Consider the following 17,354-nt stretch of genomic DNA (forward strand, 5'->3'; position numbering starts at 1 on the left):
TTAATTACTACTCAATCTGTTTATTAGAACTTCAAACACTACTTCTTTATCTTATTCAATCAATTATTTTAGGGAATTTAGATGCCTTTTTCTCAATCAAAATTTAATAGCTTATCTTTATCTTTTTATTAAATTCAATATTTAGTTAAAATTTGAATATATTATTAATGATCTGAATACAATTTTACGTATCTTTTTTTTTTTTTGAAATTTGTTTGATTTTTATTACTTACTTTCTTCATCCCAAACTCTCATAAAAGTATATATGAGCCAATGAAATTCATGATTATAAATTTATCATGTGATCTTAAAAGCAAATAAGTATTTAAATTCGTTATAGTTTATTAAAATTTCAACCATAAAAATCTTAATCCAAAATATTTAGTAAATATTAACTGACTAACTTAATTTACCATAAGGAGTTGAAAATCCATCCAAAATAACAATAATTAGCATTTAAGCTATAATTTATCAAATCGCTAATATAAATAAATAAAAACTCTAAGAATTCAAATGAGAATGAAAATAATTAAAAATAGCAATTTTTTTTGTGAAATTTAAATCAATTTTAATACTACCAAAAATTTAAATTTTTATTTTCTTTTTTGATTAATTTTAAATTTGATAATTAAAGCAAGGTAAAATAATAACACTCCAATTTTTTTACTACTCTTGAAGAAATTTTTTTATTAGGTTTAACAATCAAAAAGCTTTATTTGAATACATATCTAAGCAAAATATACAAATAGCGCATACAGAATAAATAATAAATTTAAATAAAATTAATAAAAATCTAAATTAATTAGCTCAAACAAAATTTAAAACTATTTTTCCTATGTTTTGGTTTTTTTCCATATATTAATGAGCTTCTCTTACCTTTTTATATGTTTATTTTATCAAATTTATAATATATTTAATATTTTTAAAATGATGTTAAATAGATAAATAAATACCTTTTCCACATCTTTATCATCATTTAGATTGACATTATAAACTTTATCAATAATTGTTTTGAAAGTGTTATTTCTAAAAAGAGGCATAGCTTAAAATTAGAAATCTCTTACAAGATCTCTTTTATAACAGTCAGTACGACTCCTAATTATATTTGAAAATTAAATTTAAAAAAATACTATTCAATCAATACCTTAAAGTAGAACATATGAGAGACCCTCTTTTTCCTACTAATGAAGCTAAATTAAAATTTGGAACTTTAGCTCCTCCCATCAAGCCATATAAAACCCAGCGGGCATCATAGTTAAGTACGCTTAGAGTCTTGAATTTATAAAAAGGAATTAATAAAGTGTAAGATAATCTCGTAATTAAATTACTAAATCAACGTTAGAAGCTCCAATACAATCTAAAACTATATCAGCTCCTTTTCTTTTTGTCAACTCTAAAATTTACTCTTTCTGCTTTAAGTTATCTTTATAAATAATACCTCCTTATGCCCCTAAGCTAATTTATACACTTTATTTATTAATCTTAAAATAAATATGCTTACTTTTTGCAAAATTAGAGCTTTTCAGGAGAGGAAACACTAACAATAGCATTTGTATTGAATAGGCTACAAAGTTAAATTGCTGCAGTTCCAACTCCACTTGCTCCTGCATAAATTAAAACATTTTCACCAGGTTTAGAACATCCTACTTTCTTTAGCAATTAATAAGCTGTTAACCATGTTTCAGCCAATCCAGCTGCCTATTAAAGAGTGAAATTAATTATTATTTTTAGAAAAATAAAATATTATCGAGTCTAAAAAAATATTTCATTTAATTAATGTATTACATCAGAGAAACTCATCTAATCTGGAATTTCTAAAATATGATCCTTGTTAACAGCAACATATCTATTTTATTTTTAAATTTTATAAAAGAAAATATAAAAAACATCTTATTTATTTACTCTGAGTAGCCTCCACCGGACAATAAAGCAACTACCCTCTTACTAGTTTAATTTCTTAACAAAGAAATATAATAATTTTCTGATAGATAGAAATTGCATATCTAAAATACCCATTTTGATCTAATAAGTATCCTGCTGCTTCTAATCCAATAATATCAGATGCTCCAGGAGGGGGAGGATATTTTCCTTATCTCTAACAAATAGTTTTATTTAAAAAAAGCGTATAGTTTATTTATTCTTACTTATAAAGTATCTGCTCTATTTAAAGCTGTTGCCTACACTTTTATCAAGACCTCATCTTTTTTTAATGCCTAATAATAATTGTAATTAATAAAGATGTTTAGTATTTCGCACCTCTTTAAATTATTATAACTAATTATAATTACAGGTATTGGACTTGTCTTGAAATTTAAAACATCTACTCCTCCAAATCCAGAGCAGTGGACATGCCTCATTGTGCTAAATCTTGCTAAAATTTTTCTTATCATCCCTAATATTCTTTGTTAATTTTTTTTACTTGATAAATAGTTATTTATTTACAAAAAATAAATTAATTAATTAATTAATAAATGCAAATACTTCTAAATCTACAAAAGATTTTAGATAAAATATTCAGAATAAGATTTTTTGTTGATTAAAAAAAGGTAATTTTGGTTACTTTACAAAATAATTTATTTTTTTAAATTAACAAACATCATTACTTATTATAATTATTTTATTACATTTTTTTTGTTTTAAAGATACTAATATTTTGAGCTAAATAAATTGTTGTTGATTGATAATCAATTTATTTATTTTTGATATTTTTATTTTGTTTTAAAGTTAAATACACAATTCTTTTAATTAACTTATAACTTATAAAATATACATGATACAACTAATTTTTATTTTTATTTAAAACTAAATACTTAATTCCTTAAATTAATTCATAATTTAAAATTATACTAGCATCATTCTGCAATCTAAAAAAGTATTTTTGAAATATTTATTTGATTTTAAATATTAAACAACTTTTTATTTTAAATAAAAAATTTTTCAGTTAATTAATCCTTTTATTTTTTTATAAAAATGTATTATATAATTTATTGGAATTAAATTAAAATTTAGATTGACAAAACTTTAAATAAATCTATATTTTATTATTTAAAATTAATAAATTAATGATCTACTTTATAGAATTTAAATATATAAATGAATTTTATTATTTTATGGTTAACAGAAAAAATATTTATAAATTAATTTATCTAAAATTTATAAAATATTCAATTAATACATATTTTTAAAGCTGGTCTTTATATGATTGTTTAAATTAATAATTTTTTCATGTTTTCAAATTCTTAAAATATCAAAAATCTTAAAAATCTTGTTTTTTATAAAAATATCAAAAAAATTTATAAGAAAAAAAAAATTAAAAATACACATTTTTTATAAGATTAAAATTTAATTAAAGTAAATGGAAATATTTAAGCTTACTGTTGAGGAATTTGATGATTTATATAAAAAATATAATAGTCAGCTCATTCAGTAAACTAAAGAATTAGCTTAATAATACAAAGATTGTGTTTCAGATGAAAAACTTACAAGCTTTGATTCATGTGTTACAAAAATATTTAGTAAATAATTGCAATTTGATTTTTTAGAAATAAATTTATTTAAAATCAAGGCTCTAACAAAAGTTTTCTTCATGAAAGACTAAAAGTTAACTTTAGTAAGAAAGACTACTCTTATTTGATTGATAAAGTATGGAATTTATATTTATTTAAATGAAAATATATATTGCATATCATTATATAGATTCTTCCTTTTTTGTATGTTGCAGGCTGAAGTTGAAATCAAGAAAATTAATCACGAGATCATGACAATCAGAAAGCTTTATATCAATAACAATAGTAATCTGTAGACTCAAAGTTCTCACCAAAGCATTATATTCTAAAATAGCTAACTAAGGAGCTAAAATACCATTAATACATTACCTAATGTAGTTTAGGATTCTATTTTAAAACTACCAACTGCTAAATTAGTCAAACTTAATTAAAAAGAAATAGAATAAAGATTAAGAGAAACAATGAGATATAAAGTGATGAATAGTTTAGTAGTTAAAATATAGAAAGCCTTTAGGAGATACCTAAGTATTATTAAACCAAAAAGAAATTTAGCAGCTACAAAAGTATATTCTTATTTTCATCATTAATTTACATAAAATTTTGAAAAATTAGATTCAGAGATCATACAGACACTACAAAGAGATATCTAAAATTAATTCAGAAGGTAAACTAAAAGATAATGCTGCAAAAAAAATTTAAATGTGGTATAAATATTTAAAGTAAAAAAAGACTGTGCAAAAAAATAAGTAAACTTATCAGTTTTTCTATTTTAAACCTCATTTTTATTCAAAAAAATAAAATAACAGAAAAGTGTGTTAAGGATTAGATATATTATTAGAAGTTTTTAATTAGAATAAAGTTAAGAAATATTTTAGATAAATTCTAAAATATTCTCTTGTTAGATTAAGAATTGAAACTAGAGCATATCAAGTTTACAAGTTAGATCCTCATAGAGTTCATTTAAATAATGTAGATCATGAAGAGCTTAAAAAAATTATACCTGAAGAAGGAAAATACAAAATGAGTTCTGTATTTTGGGATTTTATATTAAAATCTAAAGTATATTATAAATGGTTATTATTTACTGCACTAAGAAGAAAGCGCGCAGCAAAATAACCATAAAACTGATTAATTAATATTTGTACAATTCATATTTCATCAATAATATTTCTTAAATATGTTTAATCATCCCAATACTTTATTACTTTAAATTTTAATTATTTATGTGTGCATACATAAAAACATGGTTATTTTATTAATGTTTCTAAGCCATTAATAACAAACAAATCTTTTTTGAATTTCATATTAATTTTAAAATATAAATTTAAATTATTTATATCATATAGTATTTTAATATGTTTAATAAATTATAAACTTAAATATTATATATTTACTCAAAATGGTATTTTTATATTTCGTAAAACCTACTAAACTCAACTTTTATTGAAAATAGGTATAAATTTTTATTCCAATTAAATCTAAAATTAATATAAATATGACAATAAAAAGTTTAATAATATGTTTGATAAATTTTAAAGGTATATATTATAATGCTTTGCTTACATAATTTTTAAAATTACTCAAAATAGCTATTTTACACATAATTGATAATTGTATAATCAGAAACATGTATAAGAATAAAATGCATTTTTGTATGCAAAAAAATTAGTTTTTGATATTTTTTATGTTTTATGTAAAGTAAATTACCAAATATTTAATTATAAATCTTACATAATTCAATTTTTTATATCCTTTTACATTCTCAAACTAATTAAAATAAAGACAATATTTGAGTAATTATTAAATATTTTTGTGTTAAAGTGAAGGAATCAAAATGAAGAAAACAAAGATAAGTGAAATTAATTTTGATTTAATTGTATTATGGATTTTGTTTATTGGGAGAATTCTTCTCGAGATATGGTGTTAATTTGCTGATATACTTTATTTATATATGTAAGATTTTGCCTATATTTCTCTAAGGAGTTCGATGATATTTTTTTTATTTGCTTCTCCATTTATACAAATGTTGACGTGGATGTTTTAGCTGTCTTATCCACAAGTTTAAATAAACGAAGAAGAGAAATAAAACTAAATTAGTAATGCAAAAGGAACATTTGATTTAATATTAGTTGAACTGAAATGGACTTTAAAATACTATTATAGGCTTTTTAAAATTGCAATTACAAAAATACCTCTTTCAATGATGATAGCACTAGCACAGTCAATAAAAATTTTTCCATTCATATTGTTTGTTTATACCTACAAAAAGTACAAAATTATTATTACTGATGACATGATGAATAGTCTAAAGTAGCAATGGAAGATGGAGAAAGAAGAAAAAAAAGATATTTAAGAACTATAAAATAATGATAAATAAGATAATGATCAAATAGATCATATAATTAGATAGTCTAATGCTGTGATTAACAATAGGACTTCATTTCTTCCTCAGCAAGATTAACTTTATTTTAATCGTGAATCGAAAGTTCCAACTGTAATATAAAATGCAATGAATAATAGAATTAGTGAAAGCAATACTAGCTAAGCATAAAATATAGTATCTTAGTTTGATAGAACAAGTTTAGTTCCTAAAAAATATAGTAGGCCTACAAGTGTTTAATAGAAGTAATCATATAAAATGTTTATATAAAAAGGAAAGCACAAAAAATAATAATACATTTTCAATTGATTTGATCAAAAATATTTATTTTTTTCAATACAATTTTACACTTTGAACAAATACTTTTAATTCTAAGAATGATATTGATGAATTTTTTTATATTTTTTTCATTATTAATGTTTAAATAGATTGCTGGATCATTAGAGAGAAAATTCTTATGATAAACTAATTGATGAATAATAACTTAATGAAAATAATAGAGAATATTAAGGCAAGAAGAATGTAAATCTGTGTTTGGATTCTAACATGGAGCCAAATTTTCAAACAATTTTACTAGATTCTAATTTGTAAAAGTTTATGATTATGGCAGATGTAATAGAAGCTATGTTTAAAGCATTACCAATGTGTGTTATCTAATTTATTAATAATGAAGAAAGGAACTCTTGGGTTCATAAATCAGATAATTCAATCAATATATTTGTTTTATCTGTATTTCTTGTTTCTGCTTTAAGTGTTGTGATACATTTAATATGGCTTTAGCGTTTACTATATGGAGATGGAGTTGAAGTCTTCTTTTAAACCATGAAATTTTTAAATGATACAAAGTAAAAAGATAAATCAGAAAACAAATAAAAGAGTTGGAAAGGTATTGGTAACATATATCCAGTTCCAGCATAACTAAAAGTGAATGATCTTACTCGATTAAAGAAAGTATCTATACTCAGTAAAAGTTCTGCAAAAAGAATAAAAAATATTACTATTGCAATTCCTCCAGATAGAAGAACTAGAAATACAACTTGCAGCTTAATTTTGCATTCACTGCCACTATTTGAAAAATTAGCAAGTTTATCATTAAGTTTAGAGTATTTTTTAATAAAGAATTACTCTTAATTATAACAAATCTTTATTTTTAATAGAGGCCAAATGCTGAAAGACAATCAAATAAAGAGTATAATCAATGTGATCACTGATCAGTTAAACAATATTTAAAATATAGATCTAGTTATAGGGTATTATTTTAATAAAATGTAATACAAAACTAATTTAATTTTTTAGTAAAAATGCAATAAATGCTGAATTTTAGAATAAAATCAGATAAAAAATGGAGAAAATAGAAAAAAGAGTTTAGACATTTAGTTTGCTTGGGTATATTAATTTTTAAATCTTTAAAAATCAAAAATGTGTTTGTTTATAAAAAATAGAGATGATTTCTTTAAGTTTATGACTAAAGATTAAAACCAAAAGATCCTTCAAATGAGAATATAGCAAATTATAAACAAGAACTATTGTTTAAACAAGATTTAAGTAAGATACTAAAAAGTAATTGCTTAAAAAACAGATTTAAAATAGATAATAAAGTTAATCCAAAACCAAATGCAAGTCCAGCACCTATAAATTAACTTGGGGTAAATTTATTAAGGTATTTCAAATTAAAACAATTTTTTAAAGGTAAATTTAAAGAAATTCAGCTCAAGAAATCAGTTTCTACATAAAAAATTTGAAATATTTATAAAAATGTCTATTTAAAGCTGGGTAATTTATTTTTTATAGTTTGAAAATCTTTGTAAAAATTATGAATTTTTAAATAGTAATATATTAGTTATCAAAAATTCAGAAAAGTTAGTTTTAGATTAGAAATAACTAATGATATAAATGGAAAAGAGGTCTCTTTTATATGACTATGCAAGAGGAGTAATAGACCCTAACCCAGGGAATTTACCAAGGATATAGATGGCTCCAATAATGTAACAAGCTCAAATAATTGATATAAAACCAGAGCAAATAAACAATTCAGAAGTTAACATAATTATGGAGTATTTTTTTAGATTTCATAGAAAAAAATATTACTTTATTCTTTTAAAATTAGCAACAAAAAGTTAAATGAGAAGCATTTTTAAAGTATGATTTAAAATTTGTAAAGACTCCCTGATATGAGTATTCTCAATTTAGATTTCTCTAAAAATATGATCACACAATACGATTCTATGAACATATTTGACTCTATTTCATAATAAACATAATTGAACGTTTTAATTTTAAATTTGCAATTTAGCAAAATTTGCCTTTAAGGAGCCTTAAGTCTTTCTAATCGTATTTCTTAGCTGCAAAGATTAGTCAAACTAAAATTAAATTTAGTGTAATAAAATAATACCAAATATTTTACCTTCATATAATTTTTTTATAAATAAGAGGTAATAAGATAACATCAGAAGGTTCATAAGCTATTTTCTTTTCTTTAGGAAGGATGGCTAATCTTTAGTACTTATCCTTAAATCTATCGTAAATAATAAGTTAAAATTAAAAAAAAGTTAAATTTTATAAAATTTAGGAACAATTTATTAAATGAAAATGCCTTATGTAAGCTGGGAGATTGCTTGAATGAGCAAAATAAAATAACTTATTTAAATTTAGATTTATCTTGGAACAAGATAGAAAACGAAGGACTTATTTTTTTATTTAAAAGCCTTAAATGTATAAAGTAGTTGAAGAGTTTCAAATTAGTGATAATGTAATTTTGTCTCATATTTTTTAAATATGTATTTTTTAAATTAATGAGTATTTTATATTGTTAGAAATGTCATAAAGAAAAGAACAGAATCAAAGGTGTGGAAAGATTTTGCAGAGTTTTTGAAAATAAATTAAAATATTTCAAATTTAGACATAAATTTTGGGTAATTAATATTTATTTTGATTTAAATTTTTATAGTTAATACCAAAACTAGATTGAATTAATTAATGAATGAAGATATTATTGATTTATCAGAGGGATTGACTGGCTTAGCTAAGCTTAAATAGATCCACTTTTCATTTTATAGAAATAAAATAAGTGATAGCGGCTTAATTATCTTTATTGAATCTTTTATTAATTTAGGTATTGTAACTCATTTTAGTCTAAATACTGAGTAAAAATTAATATATAATTATAATTAATTAACATTTTCTATATTTAATTTTTTGAATCAGAGATAATAGTATAATGGGATAATTTGTTAAGAGTCTTTCAAATCAAATTCAAAAAATGAACAATCTTGAATACTTGAACTTAAATATAAGGTATTTCATTTATTTATTTACTTCTTTAGTTATTATTTTTGAAAGATATTAAGTTTTTTTATATTTAATTAATTAAGTCGATGCGATGTAGACTTCTCCTGCTTAACATAACTTAATAAGAGTCTAGGCTATGCTTAAAAAATTTAATTCCTAGATCTTAATTTTTAGTAAAATATTATTTCACTAGAAAATCTTTAAAAAGTTTTAATTATCTAAATAGCTACAATAATCTATCCTTTTCTTCGATTTAAGAACTCTCAAAATCAATATAATCAATGAATGGCTTGAACATATTGAAGATCAACTTATCGTATTAATTTATTATGAATATAAAAAATATCCATATTCTATTTATTCTAAAAAGAAAAACATTGATATCATATGAAGAAGTTATACAATTATGTAATGTAATAGAAGAAAAAATAGAGTTAAAAGAATTAATATTGGGTTTATCGTAATATTATTTTTAAATATTTTGCATTATTAAGTCGATGATTATTTTTAGTAACAGGAATAGTATAAATTAAAATAGTGGAAAACATGTAGCTCAAGATAACTTAATTACTGTTGGTATTTCATAAGCCCTAAATAAATTATAGAATTTACAATATCTTGATTTGAATTTAGAGTATTATTTTTTAAATTAACTTTTCAAACAAATAAGAATAATTATTGTTTTTAAAAGCTATTAGAGCATAAATAATGAAGGGTGTTGCTCTATTTTCGAAGGTATCATGACTCTTTCCTAACTCTAATTTTTAAGGATCTCTCTGAAGTAAAATTAAATTTCAAATAATTTTATTTCAATACCAAGCATTAAACGTAAAGGGGAAATAATATAGGAATAAAAGGTGGTTATGGCATCAGTTAATTTATTGATAATTTAAAAAATTTGATAAGATTAGATCTGAATTTGTCACATAATTAATTAGAAAATCTTCCTTGTATTAGATTAATTTACAAGCTTAAAAATATGGTTAAGCTTATGTAAGCTGATGTTTATCTTTCGTAATTTTATTTACTTAAAAAGCAAAATTGTAGACTTTTCATAAATTTTATTTATTTAAAAGTGGGAATCTACTGAATTAGAATGGCATAGACGTAATTAATTCAGTCAGGAGAGAAACTCATAATATATTTTATGGTTATCCAAATGAAGATCAGCTAAACGAAAATATTATTAAGTTCCTAGTAATGTGAACAATTTCAAAAATTATTAAAGAATCAAATAATTAATTTTATAAGATTTGAATATTTATTTAATATCTAAAGCTAATTAAAGATAAAATATAAACAAATTATTTTAAAACATTTTTTTTATGCGAAAAAAATAATAATTTTTACTCATCTATCTAGCTTTTAGCTTTGTAGTATTTTTAAATTAAATGGAGTGTATTTTTTGTGAATAATTAATTTCATTTGTATTTAAAAGTTTGATAAAATATTAGAAATTAATAACTGTGTTTTTTATTCAATTTTTTAGATTAAATCAAAGCTAGTTAAAAAATTAACAAATTTTTATTACTTTTTTGTTTTTCAGGATATATTGATAGTTAATTACATACATATATACACATATAAATATTTAATTACACATAAAAAACAATATAATTTTGTTCGTCTTGATTATACTTTATAATCTACTATGAGTGACAGTAATGATCAAGATAATCTTTTCGAGTTTGAAGCATATTAGTTACAATAATTTGATTATTAAGACGATTAGAGTACCATTAATAAAAACACAAACTACTCCAACACAAATGATGATTTGAAAGATAGAAAAGTAAAAGTAGAATTTACAGATCAAGTGATAAGATTTAATCCTAAAGAAACAGTAGCTTCATCTAATATAACAATAACAAATTAGAATAAGGCCAATGGATTAAAGATTATAAGTACTGGTAATACTGGGTCATCTTCTCTAAATAAAGAAGATAATAATGATTTACAGTTTAAAAAAAGTCAAAAAGTAAAAAAACTACAAACTGAATATAAAGATCACATTGAAACATAGTAGGCTCTAAAAGAGTTTTAAGATAAAGAATACCAATTTAGATTTATTATTGATAATTTTATTTAGGTAAACAATTTTAAGCAATAGTAGTTGGAATCTTAAAAATAGCTGCTTTACAAGCTTTAAAATAGCAGGTAATATTATCAATTTTTGAACAATATTATTATCATTGTAGATTTTGGTAGGATTATCTAACTAACATACAAAATAAAGTTATAAAAGAAAATAAAATAATTATTATAAATTGTTTATTAAACATTAATTTCACTATTATTTAATTTTTATTATATATTACCAATAGGTATACATAATTTGATAAGAGCGATCCTCTTCTGCATATTAACAACAATAACAATCTAAGAACTTTTGCAAACTAAAAAATCAATAAATATGATGAGTATTATCCAGAAGAGATTGAAGAGATTTTGTGCAAATTAAAGGATAAAATTCAGAAAATAGTTGATAAAGTGAAAGAAGAATAGTTTTATACCAAGACACTATGCCATATGGAGTAAAGGTTAATATTGCAGAAGGAAGAGGTGTAAAAACTTTAGCTTGAATACGAAGAACTTAATGAAGCTGTTGAAAAAAACATAGCCTATCTTGAAGATGATGAAAAAGAAACAAAAGCTTAAAATACTTTAAATGTTTGTAAATAACAATATGTTAAGAAAGCTATGAATCACATAGAAGAGATTCATAAAACTGTAATGTAAAAAACTAATCATCTGCAGTAAATAGCTGAAACAGATTTAAAGTTAGAAATTGACTAATACAAAGATATAAAGGAAAGCTTAGTAGAAGCAAATGAAATTTTAAAAGAAACATAATAAGAAATAGAATATTTAGGGCATCAGCATATGCTTAAATTAAAATAGTAACAAGATTTAGATTCACTTTTGAACCATTTAGGTGATTTTGATATGTTAGCAAGAGTTTTTATTTACGATGATCCTGCTAATCACTTTAATAGTTAAATGCTGTTTGAAGTAATTTATTTTTAAATTCGATATATTTTTTTCATTTTTATTGTTTAAAGCCAAAAATAGATTTTAGTATTTTAGATGAAGAAAATGAGGTAGTTTCAAGTGAACAATAGAAAAATAACTCAACAAATAATAAGTCTGTAACTCCTAAATCTTCAAATATTTTAAATCAATTAGAAGAAAAAAACAACTTCTTAAACTTACTAAATAGCAACAACTATGCGAATCACAATAATTAGAGCAAATATACTTAAAAAATTTTAAAATCTAAAAATTTATTGCTACATTCTTTAAAACTTAACAAGAAACCTACTTAAATTAAGAATGATCTAGACTCTGATGAGGCAAAGGCCTAATTTATAATATTGATCTTAAATTAATTTTATGAATTCCACAACAACGATATAACTGGATTGTTTAATTAGTTACAAGATAATTATATATATGCTTGCAAACTTGGCGATAACCTGAGTGCTAAAGTAATATAATTAGAAATGGATAAAAAAAAGTATTAAGAGGAGTTAATTTCAACAGAAAGCGAAGCAGAAAAAGTAAAAAAAAAGTTTTATTAAAAAAAGAAAAAAATAGACATAATGGAGGTAGATAAAGAGCTTGATCAATATTCATACAACTAAATTATTTCTAGCTTCTTTGTTAACGATTAATTCTTGGATAATTATTATAATTCCGAAGATGATAATCCTAACTTAGATATTTATTAACTTCTCAAACAAAATGAGATTCCTTAATAATCTTCATTCTAGTAAGAGCAAGATGAATTTAGTAAGAATTATAATACATTTCTTAGTGCGTCTCATCTGATGTTGAGTAAATTTTATTATTCTAAATCTCTCAAAACATTCTTTTTTCTTATCAAACAGAGAAGTTTTTTAGCCTGCTGAATCAAATTAGAGATAGAGGAGATGGATAAAATTAAGAGCTAAACGATCTGGTCGACGAAAGTATTATGTTTTTAAGAGGGTGGAAAGTTGAAAGTAAAGAGCTAGACTCAACAAGTCGCTACTTGATTGTTTAAGAAATGAAAAAATTGAATATTAAGTATCTAACTAGTAATATATTAACAGAAAAGAATATCCTTGATTGCTTAACTTTAGATGTTGGCGATTAAAACTATTTGTTTGGTATTTTAAAAATATTTGATAAATCTTTTAAAGATAGATTCACCCTTAAACAAATTTGTGAAAGAATATCAAAAAAGTTGTAATCAAAAGCATTTGATGAATAAGAAAAGCAGCTCATACAATAGAATATTGAAACTATCTACCAACAATCTAAAGATTTCAATATCAAAAGATGTAAAGATTTCTTTTTAGAGATCATTGAAAGTCATTGCTTTATATATAAGTACACCACTAAGGCTTAACTTTTGAAGCTGATTAATGACACAAAGTAGTAGTATGATTCTGATTTAGAAGAATACCTCTTAAATAATTAAGATTTTAAAGAGGGAAACTAAAAAATAAATATCGATGAAAATCATATCATACGTATTTTTTTGTAAAAGTGGGACTGGATTTTCGAAAAAGCTTGTAACAGAGCTAGAGAATGGATATATGACATCATGTCTCTATTTAAAAAAGTTTTAATGATAATTTTAAGGCGAAAAATGATCTTGAGCAAGCAACTAGGTTTAATGGATTGGTATGATGAAGAAGGAGTTCTCCATCATTGGTATGATCCAGTGAACACATTTAATACTAAACAGTTTGATTAGAAACTAAACTAAATTATAAGTACAATACACAGTAATAAATCTAAATAAATTTCTATGTATCTTGGAAAGCACTTTGAGTCAACCCTAGATACTTTTTAATGCACTACCTTAGATACTCAAATTCCAATCAGGACCAATAAAAAAAATAACATTTTTAGTATAGTCAAGGAGTAAGTAGATTACATGGAATAAGGAGAAGAATTCATAAACATAAAAGATGATTTAATCTAATTTGAAACTGATAGAATTTAAATTAAAAAAATCGTTGATTAAGTTTATCGTCCATCTTCAGCAGGACTTCCTACTTAAGTGGACGAAGAACAGAATGAGACTTCTATAGGAGCATCTAATATAAACTCTAATGAAACAGGATCTAAGAGATAGAGGGCTTATTCAGCTAATAAAGGTGATGAAAACTCAAGAACAAAAACTACTGACTTGAGTGTATCAGGCCAATTACAATCTATTAGTAATATGAAAAGTACTTAAAGCAAGATTATCCAGTAGAGTAATTTAAATAATTCTTAGTAGATAAAGAAGATTAAAAATGATGGGTAAAATTCAGTTTGTATGTCAGGTAAAAAAAAAAGAGGCTCGATAATCTAAAATAAGTCAAAAAAGAGAAAAGGTGGTGTTTCAAGTGCTGGAGAAGAAACTGCTGCTTCTATGAATGATTTACCAAGTGGAGAGTATCAAAAAAAGTAACCATAAAACTAGGATACTCTGAAAGCGTAATAATAACAATAGTTTTAAGGACTTCTAAATAGCTTAGGGGTTAGCCAAAGTAATACAGTAAAGAATAAAATTTTAACAGAGTTGACTAAAGAAATTTAAAAAGTTGATAAAAACGAACTTAAAAGCCTCATACAATCTGAAAGGAATAATATAGTCCACCAATAGGAAGAATATAGAAAAGCTCGAGACTTATATATAAAAGAAAAGTAATTTGATGAATATCATGAGAAACTTTCAGCAGAAATATAAAAATAGATAGTATATCTATAGTAATAGATAAGTTAAGCAAATAATATCTCTCCTTAGACAATAAATTAATTGAATTAATAAATGCAATAATTGCAAGCATAATTTTAACGATTGCAACTGGGAGGATTGAAGTCTGTTCCAGCTTAATTCAAAAAAAAATAATAATCAGCAATTTAAGTATTGGAATAGTAGTAAGCCCAGTTATAATAGCTATAATCGGTAGCATATCAAGCTCATACAAAGCGAAATTTTCTATCAGGTACTACATCTTCTAATGCTAACACCATTCAAAATCAAAATAAAGAATAAGACAATAACTCATAAGAAAATAAATAAAACAAAAAGAAGCAAGTTTTTCTTGATATACTTAAAGAAAAATGGGAAAAAAAAGAAATTTCAAAAATGTAGTCATAATAAATGAAAGGATTTGCTTTTACCACCGAAATTTAGAAGGATAAAGAAGATTTAAATAATAGTATATTAAATTTAACGGTTAATAGTGCCTCAAGTCCATATTCTGTTTTAAGAAATAAATAAAATCCTGCTTATTAATCTTAAAATAATTTTTAATTAACAAATAAATTTGAGTAAGCCATCTAAAAAATTTTAAAAGACGATTCAAAATCCATTCGAAAAAATACAATAGACTGTTTAAGTTAGTAATAAATATAAAAGCTAAAAAGAGAGAATCTTTTTCTATAAAATCTTGAAAGGGATTCCATTCAATAATAATTTATAAAGCTAAATAACCAACTATTAACTAAAGAAAGATTCAATAAAATCCACACTAATATTTCTTCTCCAGATGCTGTTAACAATAAAGATAAGTAACCTGAGTTATTTAAAAATTCTGTAAAAACAATAAAAATAATTAACAAATTTAAAATGCCCTCCAAAATGGATAAACAGCAAACAAAAAATTTATTATAAAATGATAATATGTTAAATTAATTATCAAATTCTTATGGCAGGGTAAATCAAAACACTCAAAATCAAACCTAAAAAAGAGGCTTTTAAATAAGGAGCTTAAGTCCACATTAAAACTTAGAAAGAAGAACAAAAGAAATTAAAAACTTTGAATATTTATGATAGAAATTAAATAAAAAAAATTAATTATTTTAATTAATTAAGATAATTTTTATGAAATACTTTGATTTAACCTTTAAAAAATATTTTTTTAAATTATAAAAATAAATTAAATTTAATAATTTATTTTATATAATTTGATAATTAAAATAAGTGTTTATTATTTAAATCTTAATCTGATAAAATATGAACTTACTTACAAGCATAAAAATACTTTTAAAAAATAAATTCATAACGAATTTTACTTTTATTATTATGAAATGAAATATATATTTTGTTGATAAAATTCAGTAATATTATTTTGTAAAATAGTTTAAATAATAATAATAAAACATCAAATTTCTAAATTAAAAAATAATAAGTTTGTTTAAATAATTTTATTTTTAATATTATTCTTTTAAATCTCAATAATTTTAGTTCACTTATTAAATGATTTAAATTTATTTTAAGTTAATTATATTAATGCAATAAATAAATGAAACAAATTTACTTATTCTTTATCCTTTATTAACGAACTAAAATCAAAATTAAACTTGACATACAACATTTTTTTAAAGTATTTTTATCTTGAAAAAATCAAAAACTAATTTGATGAAATATTTTTAAGAATGGAAATAAAATATTTATTTATTTGTAATTAATTTATTTCTAATTTTATTAAAATTGTTTTTTTTTGTTGGTTTATTAATTATCATTTTTGTTAAAATATTTAAAAATATTTTTAAAAATCTGAAAATATATTATTTCAACTTTTCATATTTGTAACAAATCTAATTAAAAAAAATAATTTTATCTTAAAAATGAAAAGAAAACATGTATTAATTAATCTAAAAAATTAGATTTTATTAAATTATAATTAAGTCATCATTCAAACTTTCTTTTAATCTATTTGAATTAAATATTCTTCAAAAATATAATAGCGATTTCAGCTTTTTCGATTAGATTATTTTTATAATATTTATTGTTTTTGGAAAATCTAATAAAAAAATATTTAGAGCAATTTTGTTCATTCAAATATTTCAAAGGATTATGGATTAGTTCTAATAAAAATCGATTACTTCATAGTTTTTATTTAAAAGATAATTTTATTATATATTAAAAAATATCAAAAATAATCTTAAAAAAAAAATAGTTCTTTTTTCTCAAATAAAAGAATTTGTAAAATTACACAAATACTATTTTATTAAAATTTTAATTATTTATCAAAGGATATATATAATTTGAAATGAATTGTTGTATTTTGGTCTCATATATTTGTGAAAGTCTATACAATATCAAATATATTCTTAAATAATAATATTTTAATTCATAATAAAAAAAACTTGAAGTTTATTGAAAGTAATCAAGATATTTATTAATTAAAAAT

The 17,354-nt window shown here is 22.1% G+C and overlaps 4 protein-coding genes across 4 annotated transcripts; 3 read left to right on the forward strand and 1 right to left on the reverse strand. All coding sequences in view use genetic code 6, as the record gives it.

Moving 5' to 3' along the window:
• Positions 1-691: 691 nt before the first annotated feature.
• TTHERM_00149020 (NAD(P)H quinone oxidoreductase, PIG3 family protein, putative) lies at positions 692-2,440 on the reverse strand. The gene is made up of 10 exons (XM_001021537.2): positions 2,289-2,440; positions 2,145-2,213; positions 2,013-2,095; positions 1,903-1,956; positions 1,786-1,846; positions 1,502-1,698; positions 1,329-1,455; positions 1,145-1,272; positions 954-1,095; positions 692-876 (listed from the first exon to the last, which is right to left on the reverse strand). Exons 1-10 carry the CDS (start codon positions 2,388-2,390, stop codon positions 808-810), a joined length of 1,032 nt encoding a protein of 343 aa, XP_001021537.2. The 5' UTR covers positions 2,391-2,440; the 3' UTR covers positions 692-807.
• A 915-nt stretch (positions 2,441-3,355) lies between these two features.
• On the forward strand, positions 3,356-4,634 carry TTHERM_00149030 (IQ calmodulin-binding motif protein; the record flags this gene model as incomplete). Its single annotated transcript, XM_001021538.3, has 5 exons — positions 3,356-3,515; positions 3,566-3,642; positions 3,722-4,069; positions 4,119-4,252; positions 4,313-4,634. 5 exons carry the CDS (start codon positions 3,356-3,358, stop codon positions 4,632-4,634), a joined length of 1,041 nt encoding a protein of 346 aa, XP_001021538.3.
• Positions 4,635-5,259: 625 nt separating this feature from the next.
• On the forward strand, positions 5,260-10,573 carry TTHERM_00149040 (transmembrane protein, putative). The gene is made up of 20 exons (XM_001021539.2): positions 5,260-6,131; positions 6,315-6,989; positions 7,044-7,136; positions 7,183-7,272; positions 7,329-7,532; positions 7,576-7,659; positions 7,716-7,940; positions 7,994-8,263; positions 8,317-8,406; positions 8,456-8,635; positions 8,700-8,798; positions 8,850-9,029; positions 9,091-9,180; positions 9,258-9,347; positions 9,401-9,490; positions 9,545-9,634; positions 9,686-9,808; positions 9,866-9,955; positions 10,009-10,188; positions 10,251-10,573. Exons 1-20 carry the CDS (start codon positions 5,341-5,343, stop codon positions 10,378-10,380), a joined length of 3,864 nt encoding a protein of 1,287 aa, XP_001021539.2. The 5' UTR covers positions 5,260-5,340; the 3' UTR covers positions 10,381-10,573.
• Positions 10,574-10,825: 252 nt separating this feature from the next.
• On the forward strand, positions 10,826-15,612 carry TTHERM_00149050 (hypothetical protein; the record flags this gene model as incomplete). The annotated part of the gene is made up of 5 exons (XM_001021540.2): positions 10,826-11,331; positions 11,499-12,186; positions 12,237-12,966; positions 13,065-15,377; positions 15,578-15,612. The coding sequence occupies 5 exons, from the start codon at positions 10,826-10,828 to the stop codon at positions 15,610-15,612; spliced, it is 4,272 nt and encodes a 1,423-aa protein (XP_001021540.2).
• Between the last annotated feature and the right edge of the window lie 1,742 nt (positions 15,613-17,354).

Source organism: Tetrahymena thermophila (genome assembly GCF_000189635.1).
Source record: "Tetrahymena thermophila SB210 genomic scaffold scf_8254545, whole genome shotgun sequence".
In the NCBI taxonomy this organism is placed as follows: domain Eukaryota; phylum Ciliophora; class Oligohymenophorea; order Hymenostomatida; family Tetrahymenidae; genus Tetrahymena; species Tetrahymena thermophila.